The sequence below is a fragment of the Athene noctua genome, chromosome 20 (genome assembly GCF_965140245.1).
Source record: "Athene noctua chromosome 20, bAthNoc1.hap1.1, whole genome shotgun sequence".
NCBI classification, from domain to species: domain Eukaryota; kingdom Metazoa; phylum Chordata; class Aves; order Strigiformes; family Strigidae; genus Athene; species Athene noctua.
In genome coordinates, this window is record NC_134056.1 from 12,760,171 (window position 1) to 12,778,857 (window position 18,687).

The window sequence follows — 18,687 nt, forward strand, 5'->3', positions numbered from 1 at the left end:
TCTTCTCTGGAGGAGGAGTAGATGGGCATTTTCTTCTTCTGCCTTGTGGGATGGAAATGGAGACACACCTCCAGAAAGATTTCATACTCTTTTCAGGTACCAAGTTTCTGCTGCAGTCCCAGGACTCCAGGAGATGGGGCTTTTAGTACCAAATATTGAAAAACGTTTTAAAATAATGCATTTTAGCATGTGAGGATTGAGGCTGTCTGAGTGATGCCACTTGGACCATGGAGACTGTGATGGTCACGTGCAGCGCTCAGGAAGCAGCAATAACTGGGACCCTGCCTGCGCAATTTGGTCAGTGGGGTGGGGTTCAGCTCTGACCCTGAGGGCATCCATCTGAGGTGGTGTCTGGGCTCCTTCACATGCTGTGGAAGCAGGGGAGGGATGGCAAGACTTCCACCTAAGCTCCTTCTGCTGTTTGAGGTGTCCTCACACGTCCTGCCTGGGCTGTCCCAGAGTCTGGAGGCCATCCCATCTCCTAGACTTGCACAGATGTCCTGGGCACCCTGGGGCAGCTCAGCTGGCACAAGGTTGCTGTCTTTTGGTACCTGAATCCTGCTTGTATCAATACAATCAAGAGTCTGGAAGGTGATTGAGGCTGCCCTGAGAGGCCACCTCCACGTGCTCAGCTATATCCCACATTAGGCTCCTGCAGCCATGTTCACATGGTCACCAGGGCTCCATCCTGACCATTGCAGGTGCTGCACAGCTTTGGAGTGCATGAGGGACCAGGTCAGCAAGAGATCTAGATCAAAAGATGAGAGGTAGGACAACCTGCAGGAAATTTAAAATTACATTAATCACTACATGGGACAGGGGACGCAGGCATTCAGACCCATGTCCTTGCGGTGCAGGGCTCCAAAGCTGTATGTTAGTGCCCTGAGGTGTGTCTCTGCATGGGCACCTGGGCTCCTCAGGGTGCTCCTAGCACCGTGGAATCCCTAGGGTGCCTTCACATCTTATGCTTTAGGGCTGTAAGACTTTGCTGACCTACCCCATCCTTGCTCCCCACTGCAGACCACTAGCTTCTCAGCCTGGAAAATTCTTGCTTGCTTTGGGGCCTTGCTGGGCTCCTCCAGGCACATGTTGTCCCAGAAAACAGAGGTCTCTGGGGTGAATGTCAGCAGGGGCCTGGAGAGGTTTCTGAGAACAACCTCCAGCTCCAGACAGGAGTCTCAGCCTCGGATTCCCAATTCACAGAGAAGGGGGGTGTTTCCATCCCTACCACAGAGAACTCGTGTGCAAACACTAAAGATTGACCCAGCATACTAATAACATGGAGAGATTTGTGCTGCCTCAGCTTTGATGGGCTGGCCTTGCCTTGGCGAGAGGGCTGGCCTTGGGCAGAGACAGCAGGCGCTGATCCTGCACTACCTGGGCCAGGTGACTCACTTCTACCTGCTCCTCACCTGAGACAAGACATGGAGGGTCGACCTGGTGTGAAGGATGCAAGAGGCATGGAAAGACCCAGATGCTGTTGACACCACAGTCTTACTCCTGGGTGACTCCCCATGTGTGTCCCCATGGGTTTGGTCAGTGATAGGTGGCCATTGCCCACCATTGCCCTTGGGGGCCCCTCATTCCCAGTGTGACTCCAAGCCCATGCTCCACATCTCACTCTGCTCCAGTCCTTCCCAAGGACTAGCCCCAGCAGCAAAATCCCCCCTGCCCCAGATCTGCCCTCGGAACAGACCAAAGACCAGAGTGTGACAAGTCAGTCACCATGCACATGCTGGTGATATGGGGCAAATGGGAGCAGTGGGAGGGATGAATGCAAGCCACCATGCCCCACCTGCACCCCAAACTTCATGGCTACAGGAGGTGCTGAGAAGGGCAATGAACACTGTGGATTTTTTGGGGAACTTCTGTGAGAGAGTGTGGTTGATAAGCAGTGGGGCACCGCCACCTCTGACACCAAGGCTGTGGCTGGAAGTGCCCCAGCTCTTCTCTAGGTGTGCAAACACAGACCTAACCTTGCTGCAGGCTCCAGCCTTCCTCTGAGCGCTGAGCAGCGATGCCTGCCTTAAGCTCCAACCCTGCAGGATGAGGCCCACAGCTCTGCTGGGGTGAGGGTTGTGAATGTTCCGGAGACCCAGAGTGTCCCGCATTGCTCCCATGCTGGTCCAAGGGATGCCCCATCTGCCCCTGCATCCTAGTGGGGCTTGCTGGGGACACTGTGTCCCGTGTTGGACTGGCTGACCCAAAGGACCTGCAAACACTGTAGTGCTGCTGTCCTCCATCGTGGCTGCACCCCGAGGGGCTGCAGCGTGGTGGGACCATCCTGGGCAGGTCTACCTGCAGCGGCAGGTGGGACAGGGGTCTGGGACATCCCTCTGATGGGCCGGCCAGGGAGAAAGGTCCCTGCTTAGCAATGCAGGAATGCAGGCCGGGCTGAATACGGTGGAGGCGGGTCTGATCTGGTGCCCCACTAAGCCCCCATTCTTTCCCAGCCGGTGCATCTTGTATTCAGGCTGCCTGCTCCTAAGCAGAGCGTCTTTAATCCTTCCCTTGTCTCCTCCATTCCCTTTCAGGCCTTTGGCCAATGGGAAGGGGATGAGCAGCTCTCTGCAGGAAGGAAATTAAAAGCAAGGAGGAGGGTAGGGAGGAGGAGAGCGCAGGGAGGGGGACTTGGAAGGGGAGACAATCCTGGAGTGGAGATGCCAGTCATCGGGGTCTCAATAGCCCCATTCACCCTGCCCAGCCACACAGAAAATCAGGGTCACCAGGATCCATGCCCTGCCTGGAGACAACTGTTGCTTTATTCTTTTTAATTGCTGGAAAACGCAGAAAAGTTCACTTGTGTGTGTGGCTGGCTCTGGTGGGGGCTGCGCTGGGGGGCACGGGCAGCGGAGGGGTGGGAGGGACGGGGCGAGGCCGATGCGCAGCGAGAAGGGACACAAAAAGCAGCCGCACGTGAGGGTGGAGGCTGCGACCCGGCACGGCGGAGAAGCCATCTGTACGGCTGGGCAGCTGGAGCAGTGGGCAACGTGGGGACAGGGCGCTGCGCCGGGATGGGGACACAGTGGCATCACCCCCCTGGCACACAAGGGAAGGGTCCCCAGGGGTTTTGGGGTGGAGGAGGCAGCCCCAGCGCCAGCCAGGCAGAGGAAGGACCTGTGCAGTGGGTGAGATGTTTCCCCGCATCTCTTGGCCTGGAGATGTGTGGGTTGATGCTTCTGTCTGGAGCAGCTGACCCCCAGCAGCTGGGTAGCTCGAAGCGCAGGCATCCACACGGGCACCCAGCAGCACATTGCCACCCTGACCCAAGGATGCTGACACACCTCCCAGATGGACATATGACCATGTCACCTCCACCTTGAGACCCTACTTCAAGTGCCACCCCAGTCCCGTGGATGGCTCCATCCAAGGTGGAGCACCCATCCCTCTGCACCCATGCAGCCAGCTCCAAGGATGTCCTGGAGGACCTTGGGGCTCTGGGGAACCAACTATCCCAGCACTCCTCTTGCTCTACCATCCACTCCTCTTGCTGTCCCATGTAACCAGATGTGGCTGAGCACCAGCCTTGAGACACAGGCCACCGTGGGTCATATGCCACTGTCCAGCAGCCCAACAGGTCTGCACCGGCAGGTCCACAGCTGCCATCCATCTCTGATGGGTGGTGGGTGCCAGGGGACACTCTGGGAGCAGGATACAGGTGTCTGGCCCACAAATGGAGCCAGGCCCAGTCTGCCTCCATCAGGGACATCTCTGCTCATCCTCCCCCAGGCCTTCTGTGAGCCTGGGGTGATTTGTGGCTGTCACACCCCCCAGATTTGGGTTGCACTTCCCTTCACCATCCAGCCTTTACCCCCCTTTGCTCTGTCCTTTGCTGAACACCCAACTTTTCTTTCTGAAGAGCATCAGAGATGTGCAGGCCATGCTGGTGGTCCTGCCTCCTCTTGTCTTGCACCTTGTCCTCGCCCACAATGTGCTCCCAAGCACTCTGTGACCCATGAGACACAAGGCACCATCCTCTGAGGTTTCCATGATACCTGTGCCCCCTTGCAAGTCCTCACCTCACCCACCCTGTTATCACCATCCCTGCCTACCCTCTTGGCTAGCATGAGGCTGGCAAGTCTGGTGTGAGGAGATGCAGGCAGCACCTGGCCCACCAGCCAGCCTTTGGAGCAGGGGACATATCTGCTGAGCATGGCTCAAGCCTCCATCAGGTCATCTGACCAGTCCCACAAGTGCTGTGAGGTGTTAACCCTCAACACAAGGCCCAGAGACTCTCCTCTGCCACAGCTGGGATGAAGGAACTCAAAAACCTCTGGATAGGAACAGAGCCCCCAAACTAAGGAGCACCCAGCAGTCAGGGAGGAGAAGGAAGAGGAGGTGAAGAAGGAGGAGGAGAGGCAGGTTTGTGAATCACATAAAGGAAACCTTCTGCAGAGCACAAGCATCCCATGCTGTTCCTGGGCAGAGGGGCTGTGGGACATACCACCCCCGAAACCCAGCCCGTGTGCCTGCAGCCTCATCTCCCTTCCTGGCAGCTGTTATTTTAAAGCTATAACTGCAGCTATTTTAAAACCATAACTCGACCAGCCCTGATCAGATGCAGACACCTTCCCCAGGCGACATCATGGGTAGACCCAGACAGGAGCATACCCACTGACGGGGCCAAAAAGGTGTTTAGGAGACAAACTGGGCCCTGGGTGTTCAGAACATTTGGAGAAAGACACAAAGCAGAAGTGAAGGGTGCTAAGCCCTGATGCTGCCATATGACTGTCCCAGGAGCAAGGACAGAACTGGAAATGTTTTCACACCAGTGCTGAGAGCACAGGGGAAAAGAAAAGTTTGGCAGCACATGGCATCGTGCACCAGGACAAAGAGACCAGGGGCAACCACCGAGGTGCAGTGATGCCCCAGCTACCAGCTTTATAGGAGTGACAGAGGAGGAGTATGGTTAGGGGAGGGATTGTGTAGCGTGAAGCAGTGCAGGAAAAAGTGCACAAAGAAATCTTTGCAGGTGAAAATCCCAGGCTTTAAAAAAATAAACGTAAAATTCAAAATGAACATGATGAGAACAGTAAGTCATCTGGAAACATTAAGTGAGACTAGAGAATGTGCAAGCTCAAACAGTGGAGGTGGGACATCGCTCCCCCCATATACAAACCAGTTTTGTCAAGACAAGATGTAGAGATACCATTTGTGGGTGCTGTAAATGAAGCCTCTTGGAGTGATGAGATCTATGTTCTGGGCTGGGTCTTGAGTGCTTGGGACCAGGTTGAAGAGGCACTGGGGGAACTGCCTCATACTAAAAATCACAGCACTACTAGGTTTAACAGTGCAGTGGGACAGTGAGGGACAGATATATCCCATAATAAGTTCAGGAAAGGGACCTATTTAGAAATGGAGCATACTATCAAAAAATACCCCAAAACCCAAGATCCTGAACATAACCTGAAGGGTGTTAAATAGGATGTGAGAAGCCTGGGTAAAACATGTGCCACAATTCAAAAAGAAAACCAGGTGATTCAAGAATCCCATCCCTGGTTTGATGGGAGAGTTAAATGGCCCAGGGTGTAACAGGACCTGCAGGATGATGAGGCCCCATGAAGAAGCTCAGTGTTGGCCAACAGTGGTGGGGAGATCCCCAGGCCTGGTACACATGCTGCAGAAGGTTGCTCAGAGGAGCCAGACCACTCTGAAACAAATCTAGAGGAAGCCCCAGACTGGTGGGTCAAGCTGACCATCAGCATGTCCCCAGGACAGACGGGGTTTGCTCATGCGAAGAACTTCTCTGTGAAACCACAGAGGTGCTGGCTGCAGCATGGTACCTCTCTTTACAACAAGGCAGTGGGATGATGGACAGCGGAACTTTCAGCTTATGGAAATGTGGTGCTAGGAGTTAAAAAATTGAGATTCTCATTGCTGTAGCACCAGTGAGACAGCACAACCTGTGCAGAAGGGTGGGATTGCTGAGCATGTGGCTGAACATAGAGCTGGGGAGAAGTTGGCAGGGCTCCTGCAAGGAGGGACCCTGTCTCAAATACAGAGAATCCAGAGGACATAATCTGTCTGAATTGTCAGAAAGCTTCTGATGAGGCACCATGACAAAGTTCTTAAAGAAACAAACTTGCTGTGGGAGCAGAAGAAGAAAGGCTCTTCCCTGAACTGAAAGGGGCTTGAAGGATCAGAAGCAACATGTAGGGCTCCTCAAGATGGAGTGGGGTCCCCCAGAGACCAACCCTGTGACTGGTTTTATATCTGACATCTTCATCCATCCCCAAGGAGAAGGGAGTCAACAGGGAAATACTCAAGTTTACAGATGACACTGAGCTCCTCTGAATGGCCAAAGGCTGTGATGATGGCAGGGAGTTTCAGAAGGACCTCACAAACCAAGGGGCAAAGAGGTAGCAGGTGAGCTGTGGTGTAGGGAAATGAATGTGATGCTTCAAGGAAGAAGCAATCAGAGTGGGGCATCAGCATGGAGCTCAGGACAGGTGGTTGAACTCAGGAGGAGAGCTGGGAGCCATCACCGACCTGGTAATTTCAGAGAACTGCTAATGGGCAGCAGCAGCCAAAAAAGTCACCCAAATGTTATGTAACCAAGGGTGTTGGGAACAAGATGAAAAGTGTTCTGTAGAAACTACAAAACCTTGGCAACCCCTCGTCTTGGGTACTGTGTACTTGAGCTCTGGTTTTCGCAGCTCAAGAAGGAGATAGAAGAGTTGACTTTCTCTGGACCTGCTCTGTAATAACTGAGGGTATGAAGCACCTGTCATATGAGAGGGGACTGGAAAGCCTGGGACTCTTTGTTTGGAAAGGGAAAGGCTAAGGGAGGATATGACTGAAGCTTGCAAAATCATGAAAGTGGTGGACAAGATGAGCATGAAACTAGTACTCCAGCAATTCTGGGAGTAAGAAGTGCTAGCAGGTTTAAAACAGAAAATATAAAACTTCTTTACACAGCAGGAGTTGAACATCTAGAGCTTGCTGCCATGGGGGAAAAGCAGCCCTGGCAAGTTCAGAAAAGGACTGGACAAGCTTGGGGACAACAGAATCACAAAAGGACACTGAAACAACTAGGCACGAATGTCTCCTCTAACCCACAAACACCTGGTGGGGAGTGGGAGAGGAGGGCAGTCAGGCCCGTGTAAATAAATAGCACCTTCTTTTTCCACTGTTGGACACTGAGTCCTGGTGGCCCTCACCTCTGCAGGGGTCTGCCTGATGTGCCACCAGGTCTGGGCATGGAGCTCTGGGGAGCTGCTCACAGTGCCTGGTATTGTCCCAGGTTCTGCCGTGCTCCTGCCACCCTGCCAGCCCCACCGTGCCCCTTGCCCATCCTTGGGAGGGCTTCTGGGGGCTAGGACCTCTCAGCACCGGCAGAGCTGGGGCAATTTAGTCTGAAGGAATTTTATGGTGGTTTCTCCCTGCATTTGGTTTCTGTCCAAACTGGTCTGAAACCATAGCATTTTGTGAACTTCCTGCAAATTGGCAGCTGTTCACACCCCGCAGCTCCCACGGGACCACTGCTGCCCTGTCTCCTTGCCAGAGCAATCCGCAGGAACGTCCCTCCTTGAGCACCCAGAGCCGCCTGTCCTGGCTGCTGGTCCCTGGGGCTGCCATGCATGGGACCCCAGAGCCCACGGCCTCAGAGCCCAGGGCCCAGAGCCCTCCTTCCTGGAGAGCCATGCCCTGCAGAGTTTCCCTCCGTGCTCTGGCAGCGTGGGGGTTTCTCCATCCCTGTCCGTGTGAAAGTGGCTGTTCAGTGATCCCAGCACAAACGCAGCCACAGCCTCGGGGATGGGGATGGTGAGTGTGTTTCTGGAAGTGAACAAGGAGAACACTTCCCTGGCGTTTCTCAGCACAGGCGACGTGCGTGAGCTGAGTTTTGCAGCCAGTACAGCTGCTTCCCAGCTTTCGCGGAGAGGATGGTGCCCACAGGCCCATGGTCACAGCCACACGCTGTGTTCATGTGTACAGAAGAAGAGAGGATGGGGCTGGATGAGCCCCAGGCTTGCGCTTTGGAAGGAAACAGCTCCCTCCGCTCACCCTTTGCACCAGCATTGGGAGGAGAGGAACAGTGCAGCAGTGGCAGAGGGATGACTGATGCCACTGTCATGCATCCTCTTCCTTCCCCTGCCAAGTCCCAGTGCGGGGCACCTGTGCTCCCAGTAAAGCAGACAGGTCCCCAACGAGGACATTTAGTCCTGTGTTGTTCACACCTGGGTCCATCACTATTTGGGCACATTTAAACCCATGGGGCATTTCTGTACCATGGGAAGGCCGGGTCCCTGAGCAGGCACAGGGGCAGCACAGAGGCAGCACAGGGGCAGCACAGGGGCAGCACATGGGCAGCACAGGGGCAGCGCACGGGCAGCACAGAGGCAGCACAGAGGCAGCACAGGGGCAGCACACGGGCAGCACAGGGGCAGCACAGGGGCAGCACATGGGCAGCACAGGGGCAGCGCACGGGCAGCACATGGGCAGCACAGGGGCAGCACAGAGGCAGCACAGGGGCAGCACAGGGGCAGCACAGGGGCAGCTCACGGTCAGCCTGTCCCGCCTCCCTGACCGATGCCTGTTCCCTGCCAACTGCCCCAGGACAGCGCGGGGCTCCAGCGAACCCCGCTTTGCAGAGCTCCCAGGGCACGTCCTCGCTGCCCGTCGCTGCCGGTCCCCCTGCCCGCGCTGCCCGGGGGGCGCAGCGGGGTCCTCCCCCCCCCGCATGGGGGCTGCGGCGCGTTGGGGCCGGGCCGCGGGGCCGGGCTGCCCCATTCCTTACCGCCGGCTGCCACCTAGCGCCGGCGGGGCGGGGGTCACCGGGACCTCCGGGCGGAGACGGGCCCCCAGACCGGCCCCGGCTACCCGCGGCGCCAGCTCGGGGGCTGGAGGAGCCCAGGGCTGCTTCTGGACCGAGGTGGGCTCCTCCAGAGAGAGAGAAGCCCAGGGCGGGTTACTGAGCTGGGTTGTTGAAGGGGTCTCTGCCCCACGGCCAAGTTTCCCCCGTGCTCCCGAGGACACCCCAGTTGTGGCACAAAGTGTGTGTGTGTGTGTGTGACAGAAACAGTATGGCCAGGGGGAACAGGGAAGGGATCTGAGCCCTGGGCTCGGCACTGGTGAGGCCGCCCCTCGATGGGTGGGTTCAGTTTTGGGCCCCTCACCCCAAAAAGGCCATTGAATGACTCGAGCGTGGCCAGAGAAGGGCAACGGAGCTGGGGCAGGGTCTGGAGCACAGGTCTGCTGGGGAGCGGCTGGGGGAACTGGGGGGGTTCAGTCTGGAGAAGAGGAGGCTGAGGGGAGACCTCCTGGCCCTCTGCAACTCCCTGCCAGGAGGGTGCAGAGAGGGGGGATGAGTCTCTGGAGCCAATGAGCCAGCACCAGGCCCAGAGGGAATGGCCTCAAGCTGCCCAGGGCAGGGTCAGGCTGGCTCTGAGGAAGGATTTCTGTGCAGAAGGGGCTGTTGGGCGTTGGAATGGGCTGCCCAGGGCAGGGGGGAGTCCCCGGGATCCCTGGAGGGGTTGAAGAGTCGGGTTGACCCAGCGCTGAGGGATCTGGGGGAGTTGGGAACAGTCAGTGTGAGGTTCATGGTTGGACTGGAGGAGCCTCAAGGTCTTTTCCAACCGAGATGATTCTGTGATTCTGTGACGAGATGCTCAGGCTGTCCTGCCCTGACCACTGCCCCCCCAGCAGCCCACGGTGGGCAGCGCATCCACCAGTCCTATGCAAGGGGCCCGGTGGTGGCCCACAGTGGAGAGGAGGGGTGAAAGTCCGGATGTCTCCTGCAAGCGTGCCTCCGGCTCTGGCCCTTCTCTGTAAATATTGGGCTGGGGGCCGACCCGGAGAGAGGCTCCTGCCCTTTGCTATGTTTGCTGTTTCCCTCGGGCTGTTTGATTTTAGTTAATCATCATGTGAAGGCAAACAGTGGTGGGGAGGGACAGCGTGTCCTGTGCCTCCCACACGGGCCGGGCTTGGGGACCCTTGGCTGTGCGGTGGGCAACACCCAGCTGGCTCCTGGGTGTTGGACACCAGCTTGGGACCCCCAGGGAAGGGAGTCCAGAAGGCGAGCAGGCAATGCAGGCTCTGGTCCCTAGGGACACTGGTCAGGATGAGGCAGCCTGGGGTGAGCACCAGGGAACCCTTGGTCCTCCTCTTTGCAGGGTCAGGTTGGTCCACTGGGACTGGGGGCACCATCAGGGCTCTTTGCAGGACACCAGGGCAGGAATATGAATTCCAAGGTAGAATAAAGGAGATGGGGCAGGTCCTGGCCCCGCATCTGGTCTAAGCATTAGTTTAGGATCAGGTGAGGGTAAGAACCTCAGCCTGGTGCAGCAGGAGGATGCTCACCTCCCCTCCTGCGCCCCGCACCAGCTCTCTGCAAATCATCACCACCACGGCCAGGCCACGCAGGGCCACCAGCTGCCCCACGCCCCCACAGCAGGCCCCCCCAGCCAGACTGGCCAGACCTGCTGGCCGTGGTCTGAAGGTCACAGTGCTGCGCAGTGGGGACAGCACAGAGTCCGGGATCCCGCTGGCACGCCGGGGCTCAGCAGCACTCTGAATCCACCAGCCATGATGTTTTGGAGTCTCCTTTCCCTCCTCGTCTTCACCGTGGTCGGCGGGACCCCCATTGGGGATCAGGATGAGGATATCCAAGTGCAGGAGAATTTTGAGGCTGAGCGGGTAATGGCGGCTTGCGGTCCCTTAATTCTGGGGGCAGAAGGGATGGGGGAAAGCTTTATTTCATTTTCCTCGAGAAAAAAAGGCATTATTACCTATGCCCATGTCAGGCTGTGCAGGACAAGCATTGGCAACATGGCCCTCCCTGGGTGCCAGTCAGAGGGTGCCAGCCTGTCAGCATAAACCTTTGGGGTGGCCTCACCCTAGCAAACACCCTGGCAGGGTAGCTGGAGCCTGAGTGGCTGGGGCAGATGAATCCCGTGAGACATGTGTTAATCTGCCCAGCCTAGGAGGTGTGGGCAGGGCCCACAAGCAGCCCTAGCCCGGGATTTGTGAATTCTGGCTGCCTGGGAGATCTCCCGCAGGCAGCCCTGTCCCCCTGCCAGGCTCTGCACAGCCCCACGTGTGTTCCTGGGTCCACAATCCCCCAGGACACATGGGGGGATGCCAGCCTGAATGCCTCAAGCCCTGCCTGGTGGTCATGGGACCATGGAAAATCCTGCTCCGTGCTGATCTGCTTCCCAAATACTGTGGCATCTCTGGCCTCAGCACCCTGCACCATCACCCCCCAGTGATTCTGGGACATGAATATTTCAGCTCTGCAGAAAACCAGATGTCCCACTTTGGTAGAAAGGGCTCATGATGGAGACGTCCCTTTCTTCTCCCAACAGATGTACGGGAAGTGGTACGACATTGCCATCGGCACGACCTGCATATGGATGAAGAATTACAAGGAGAAGTTCAGCATGGGCACCCTGGTGCTGGGCCCTGGCCCCAGCACCGACCAGATCCGCACCGCCAGCACCAGACTGCGGTACGGAGCACTGCTGCGGGTGCTCGAGTCTACTCCAAAGCCAACCCCACCCAGGGGTGCTCTGTCTCCTAGGGGCAGGGACAAGACATGGGGATTGCTTGCTCTGGCTGGCATCAGAGCCCTGAGGAGGGGCTGGATTGGGCTCAAATACCCAGTGCCCTGGGCAGGGGGATTTCAGGGGTCCCATGCCATGGTCTCAGTGCCCCAGACATGATTTTTGTGCAATAATCAGGATAAACGATCACTCCAAGCAGCTGATTGTTTTCCTCCTCCCTCCAGGCAAGGTGACTGTACCCACATCTCAGGAGAGTACCAGAAAACCAGCACCCCCGGCAAATACACCTACTATAACCCCAGTAAGTTGGCCTTGCTGCTGAACTGCTCAGCCCCAAGAGCTGTGGCATGGCTACGGGATGGGAACCAGCGCCAGGCACAGCTGGAAGCTAGGGAAGGGGTTGGGGAGCGCAAGACTCGGAAGCCATTCTACAGTTTGGATCACTTCCAGTCGCACTATGGAGTGAAGCTGGGGGAAAGGGGCTGTTTGAGCACTGTCCCTGCATAGGCACAGGACTGTGAGATGTTCCAGCAGATCTGTCCCCAAGGTCCCAAGCTGGGGCAGGCTTCCACATTTCAGGAGTGTTGATGGTATCTCAGTTTTCCACAACCTGAGTTTTCCAGTTCCCTCGATTAAGAAGAGGCTGGTGAGCCTAAAGGGAGTCAGGGCTGCATCAGAATCTGCTTCCCAAAAATCAGCTGTTTTCTTGAATTAGCTCCCTGATTTCAGCCCCCAGCTCTGGGGCTGTCTTACACTGCCCCATTTATCTCTGAGGGGCAGGAATGATGTCCCCCATGTCTCTGTCTCACCCAGAATGGGATGTGTCTATCCGGTCCTATGTGCTCCGCACCAACTACGAAGAATATGCTGTCATTCTGATGAAGAAGAAAAGTAGTTTTGGCCCAAGCACCACCCTGAAGCTGTATGGTATGTCTGGCTATGGCACTTGTGGGCAAGCAGGCTCTGTGGTGTGCCACTGCAGCTCAGAAACACCACCCAGGTGGTGGTGATCATGGCTTTGGAAGTAGTGCCTTGGGGCAGCTCGTCTTTGGCACTGCAGAGGTTGAGTCTTGTCGAGTTCTCACACAGTGAATGTCCAAACCAGCCTGTTATTTGGGATGAAGGTGGCAATATCTGCTTGGAAGAACCCAGGCCCTGAAGTGGCAGGACATGCTGTCTTCATGACTGAGAAACATTAAAACCACTTTGTCCCAGCAAAGGCTGGTCAGGAATAATGGAGAGGTTGGAAAGGACCAGGAGGCTGGCACTGGGCCTACCTGCAGCTGCCTGAGCTCTGAGGGGTGTGTGGGGGGTGCATGCAGATCCCCTCCCACACCAGCCCCACTCACAGCCTGTTCCCTTGCCCAGGGAGGAGTCCGGACCTGCGGGAGGACCTCATTGAGGCTTTCCAGCAGCTGGCTCTGGAGATGGGCATCCCCGCAGACTCCATCTTCATCCTAGCGAACAGAGGTAACCCACTGTAAGGCACATGCCTCTCCTGCTGCCTGTCCCCCTGGCATGCGCTGGGGCAGCTTCTTCTCGGTGTGTGAGGCTGGGGAGATGGGGGGATGGTCAGGATGGAGGGAGGAGAAATGAGGGGTTTTGTGGGTGGGATGGGAAGGCCATGTATCAGTCAGGCTTCCACCAGCTACCAGTCAGTGGGGTCCTTGCTGGGCTCTCAGGTCAATGTATCCACTACACTGTGCGGGGATGAGGGTGCAGGGCACCTCCTCATGACTGCTCCCCAGGTCTGGGTGCTCCCAAGGCTTGAGGAGCTCCTTGCTCAGACTGCAGTTCAGAAGGTGCTAGCATGATGCAAGTGGGTGTGAGGATTTTAGGCTGATGCTCCTGTTAGTGGGAGGTGGAAAGCAGCAAAAAGGCAAGAACATTGGGGTGAAACTGGGAGGGCGTCCCTTTCCCTGGGGTTCTGTCTGTGCATGGTGCAGGACCACAGTGAGATGAGTTTGTCAGGACTCCTCTCACGCTGCTGATCTTCTCTCCTGTCATCTGGGCCAGGTGAATGTGTTCCCCAGGAGACTGCAACTTCCCCCCAGGTGAGTGGTCCAGCTGGGACCTCCTGAGATACCTGGGGACATCCCCTCCAAGCCAACCCCCCTGGAGACCTGGTGTCTGGGGACCAGGCTCTGAGGGCAAGACACGTTGTTTGGGCAGTGGCTCCACTGACCACTCTGGGAGCTGGTCTTTCATCCCCAGTGATGGGCTTTGCCTGCGAGGATGGGGGCACAAGCAGGCACAGGCTGCAGAGTGAGGGTGCTGGGGCCCAGGTGGGCACCAGGGCTAATTTCCAAGTGGAAGGCAACAGGCCTTTCCTACTCTGATTTTTTTTTCCTGGGGTGAGAGTTGCTGCATGTGAAGCCTGGGGTCTCCTTGCTCCTTGCCTGCCTGTGGGTGTCCCAGGCAGGCTGTAGACCCTCTCTCCAGTGATGGGAGAGCAGCTCAGCACCCCACTGGTCCTTTGGCTATCATCACTCAGCACCTCTCAGTCTCACAGTGTTGAGTTTAGAAAGATTTTCAAGAGGGGCTAGGACTTTCACAGGAGAAACAGGCCAGCTGACTTGAGAGCAGGTAACACACCACCTTATGTTAGCCAGAGCTGAGACATGTCCCCAGCACAGGACATGACTGAGGGAGTTTGTGTGTCTTTATCATAAAGTGTGATCCTGGCCCCCACCCAGGACAAGCATAGAGCTGGGATGACCATGAGGTATGGAGGGATCACAGCCTGCCGACCCAGGATCAGTGACTGGAGACGTGCTGGGAGCACTGAGGAGGGTTGGAGCCTGCACAGTCTGCAGCACCCAGCAGACCTGCCCCTGACACAGCCTGTCCTGGGGGCAGCGGGGGTCCGGGGGCAATGGGGTGGGCAGTAGGTCCCACAGGCAGGGCCTGACGGGAGCTCTGTGCTTCCTTCTCCGAGCAGAGGGCGCGGAGAGCAGTCCTGCCCCCCGAGGAGGGCTCGGCCGCGGGGCCCCTGCCCCCTTACATCGGCAATAAGGAAGGTATGTCCCAGGGGAGGGGGGCTGCCTCTGCCATCCCCTGCCCCGCATCCCCCTTTGCCTGTGACAGCCCATGCTGCACTCGCCCGCAGACTCATGCAGGCTGAGCCGGGACCCTGGACCCTGCAGCGGGATGCTTTCCCGCTTCTTCTACAACTCCTCCTCCATGGCTTGCGAAACCTTCCTCTACGGTGGCTGTCTGGGCAACGGCAACAACTTCTACTCGGAGAAGGAGTGCCTGCAGGCGTGCCGGACGGAGGGTGAGCGGGCGACCAGGAGACAGGGTGGTGGGGCAGCGGCACGGGAGGTCCCTTTGCTGAGGCATCGGAGGGAATCTGAGAGTGGCCTCGAACCCCACATGCCCAGCATCCATGTGGAGGTGTGGGGGACCTCACAGCAGCCCTCTGTCCCCACAGCTGCCTGCAGGCTGCCCATCACCCAGGGTCCCTGCCAGAACCTGGTGACGCGCTGGGCCTTTGATGCGGCTCAGGGCAAGTGCATCATGTTCAGCTACGGAGGCTGCAAGGGCAATGGGAACCAGTTCTACTCAGAGAAGGAGTGCAAGGAGTACTGCGGGGCTCCTCCACTGGCAGGTACCCCCACCCTGCCTGCACCCTGCCCGCTCCACACTGCCCTGTGCTGGGGGAGGCAGGGCAGCAGCCTGCACCATCTCCTGACCTGCTCTGGGCTGGGTCTGGGTGTACTGGGTCTGCCAGGGCTGGGACAAGGCTGCCCTGGATCTGGGATCGGTCTTGGGATGGGTCTGGGATAAACCTGGGATGGGTTTGTCATGAGTCCAGCATGGGTCTGGGATGGGTTGGGGCTGGTTTTGTGCTGTGCATGGGATGGGTCTCTCCTGGGTCAGGGACTCTGACAGCCTGAGGAATATGGTCATTAATCTACAGACAGTATCACACAGGGAGCCTGTATAGGCTGCAGATGTACTGAGGCCATGACTGAACTTCAAAACGGTCCTGATAAAAGGGGGAACAGCCCCAAGCAGGCTGGGGTTCAGCAGGGACCAGTGGAAGTGACAGCTCCCAGACAGGGGATGCCAGTGAGAGAAGAGTGGCTGTGAGGTTTGGGGGGGTGTAGGGACCCTGACACCAAATAAGAACCAAACCAGGGTCCCTGCTGGAGCTGTACCCTCTGTGTGATGCCTGCCAGGCCCTCCAGCTCTAGTCAGTGCAGGAGTTTCCATATTGAACCTCCTTGGGAGACGGAACAGGCACTGCTCAGCCGTCAAATGAATGGACAAGCAGGTTTTCAGGAGCGTGGCAGGGGAAATCTTCCCATGGAGAGGGGCAAGCTCAGGAGTCTTCAACCACAGGCAGCCCTGGGCAAGCCTGCTCCCAGCAGGGCAGGAAATGGGGGCTTAGCGTGCTCTCATGAATGGCAGATGGAGCCAGAATAACGCGGTTTAGGGTAAAGCCCATCTTTTATTATTCCTGTCACCAATATAAAGTGCATTAATGCCACCATGGCAATTGGTGGGATACGAAGTGACATCCCAGGACAGCATGGGCGTGCACAGAGGGTCTAGACCACTCCCCCCCCTCCCCCCACCCCCCACCCCCCGGCAGGGACAAGGTAGGAAGCAGCAACCATCAATGTCTGTCCGCGGGGTGAGGAGGGGGTCTTGTGGGTCTGTCTGTCACCCTGAGCATCTCTTCACTTGCAGAGGATGAGGAGTTTCTGCATCTGTCAAACTGATGCAGGTGGAGGACGAGCTGCCGGCACTCAGCACCAGGGCCCTGCAGGAGGGTGCCGGCAGCTGCCACAGCACAGGAGATGCCTCCAGGAGTAAATGTATCTAATGTGACCAACGAGCCCAGTGTCCATCCTTGAGCTGGTGGGGAGCAGGGTGGGGGGTCCAGGAGGGGCAGGGGGTGCTGTGGGGTCCTCACTGGCCTCCATGGTGCAGTGTCCCCTCCTTTGTGGATCTGCTGGGTGCTCACCGCTAAGTCTCTGCCCCTTTCTCAGCCTGCTGCTCTCTGCGCAACTGGAACACTGAGGGGCTCAGGGCATCCTGCTGTGTGGGGTTCAGCCCACCATTTCCCAGGGGATGGTGATGGGCAGCTGGGAAGGGGTCAGAAAGAGGGGGAATGGATGCCTGCTCCTCCCTGAAGGTGAATAACTAACTACTGCTGCATCACAGTCACAGTCCCGGCGGAGAGGCCCAGTCATGGGCTGGGATAGGGATCACTGTGAGGGAGAGGTTACATGGCATTTACAGCAAGGGATTATGGGGTGTCAGAGGGGACCCTGAGGGGTCACAGGAGGGAATTAGGGGGTTATGAAGGTCACAGAGGGAAAATGAAGTTGTCACAGGAGGGGATTACAGGGGCTATGGAGATTACAGGGGCTAGAGGGGTCCCAAGAGGGGATTAGAAGTGTTTTAGGTGAAGGGTGTCCCAGGGATGCTGGGTGGTCCCAGGAGGGGGTTGTGGGGGTCACAGGGCAGCTATGGAGTTCCAGAAGGGGGTGACAGGATTTATGGGGGTCACAAGCGGGCGGCTACGAAGCTCACAGGAGGGGATTGCGAGGGTCTTGGGAAAGCCTTGGGAGGGCTACGGGGGTCCCGGGAGGGGATGGCAGGGCTTCCAGGGCTCACACGAGGGGGCTGCGGCGGTCTCGGAAGGGTTCGCTCCCGCTTGGCCTCGGGGGTGGCGCCTACGGCGGGCCCGGCCCCGCGGGCCCAGGACAGGCGCGGGCCCCGCCGCCGGCCGCGCTCCGCGCCCTGCTGGCCCCTGCCGGCCGCCGTAGCCGCCGCCACGCGCGCCCCGTCCCCCGGCAGCGAGGCGGAAGAGGCAAGATGGCGGCGGCGGCGGCGGTGGGAGCCCTGTGCCGCCTCCGCTCCCCGAGCCCGGCCCTGAGCGGTGGCGCCCGGCGGGGCTGAGCCGCCGCACCGGCTCCACCGCCCCCTTCCCCCCCCCCGCGCCGCTCAGCCCCGGGCGATGCCCGGTTAGTGCCCCCTCCCTGGCACACCGGCGGGGCCCCGGCTGAGCCCCCTCCCCGCCGCGCCGGGCCGGGCCGGGCCCGCACACCTCCGCCCTGCCGAGCCCGGGAGGCCGCTCATGGCCGGACCAGCCCTGCCCCGGCCCTGACTTACCCGCGCCCGCCCTGAGCCGTGACCTCCCCCTATGCTCCCCCCGGGGCCACCCTGCCCCTGAGCCCCGGAGCAGCAGCCCTTTTCCTGGAGGTGGTGGCGCAGGTGTGGGACCAGAAAGATGTTCTCGGCCCTGAAGAAGCTGGTGGGCTCGGACCAGACTCCGGTCAGAGACAAGAATATCCCTGCGGGGCTGCAGTCCATGAACCAGGCTCTGCAGAGGAGGTTTGCCAAGGGAGTCCAGTATAACAGTGAGTCGGAGCCCAGCTTCGGGGGGTCTGGCGGGGGGCACAGCCAGCCCCGGGCGGGAGGCAGGCCGCATCGGTCAGTCCCATCCGCTGCCCCACAGCGTGCCCAGGGACCCTGGTGGGACTGTGAAACGCGTTTGCTTTCGTTGTGCGTGGTGGTGCTTTTGCCAGTATTCGCCCGAAGCCAAGTCTGCAGTTAAATGTTAGAGCTTGCACAAGCGTGGGAGGAGTGAGGGATGGGAAACTTTTATCTTTCTGTGCGGGACTTAGGAACCTGTAGTGCAGCAGTGTCCTCAATCAGCAGATGTCCTGAACGGCTGCCTGCTTTCCGCTGACTGTGGCACAAGAGAGAGTTCCTTGTAAATCAATTTTTGTCAGTTAAAGCATCAAGAGAGTAACTCCCCTGAGTGTGTGGGTGACCTTCCCTGCAGCCTAGGATAATGATATTTATAATTAACTCTAGTGGTTATATGATAAGGGACTATTGAAAAGCTCTGCCCTGCCAGGCTTTAATAAAAGGCGAGTGATGTATGCCTTTATGTGTCCTTAGTACATAATTTCATTCTGACTATCTTTTCTGCAACTTATAAATTTGCTCGTTTTTCAGGGAACGTTTTCACAATTTTTTTCCTTTCAGTGTTGAGGCTTAGGGTTGAGATTTTCCCTTGAATCTCAGTAAAGGTTATTTCTAATATAATCTTTCAGGAGGGCACTGCAAGCATGTAAAATACATCCCAAAGTAACAGTGGTGAGAGAGGGACGATAGTTATGTCATCTTTGCTGAAACTGAGATGGTACCAGAGAGCACTGTG

At 57.7% G+C, this 18,687-nt stretch overlaps 2 protein-coding genes across 4 annotated transcripts in view; both read left to right on the forward strand.

The window, feature by feature from the left end:
- The first annotated feature begins 10,487 nt into the window (after positions 1-10,487).
- Positions 10,488-16,340, forward strand: AMBP (alpha-1-microglobulin/bikunin precursor). Its single transcript, XM_074923834.1, has 10 exons — positions 10,488-10,635; positions 11,304-11,446; positions 11,726-11,802; positions 12,315-12,428; positions 12,870-12,971; positions 13,518-13,555; positions 14,443-14,521; positions 14,611-14,778; positions 14,935-15,111; positions 16,200-16,340. The coding sequence occupies exons 1-10, from the start codon at positions 10,525-10,527 to the stop codon at positions 16,229-16,231; spliced, it is 1,041 nt and encodes a 346-aa protein (XP_074779935.1). The 5' UTR covers positions 10,488-10,524; the 3' UTR covers positions 16,232-16,340.
- A 969-nt stretch (positions 16,341-17,309) lies between these two features.
- Positions 17,310-18,687, forward strand: part of RABL6 (RAB, member RAS oncogene family like 6) — a 60,256-nt gene continuing 58,878 nt past the window's right edge. For all 3 annotated transcript variants that reach the window (XM_074923423.1, XM_074923424.1, XM_074923425.1), the window contains exon 1: positions 17,310-17,878. In XM_074923423.1, the coding sequence (XP_074779524.1) occupies positions 17,749-17,878 (130 nt within the window). In that variant the 5' untranslated portion in view covers positions 17,310-17,748. The remainder of the gene's footprint in view (positions 17,879-18,687) is intronic.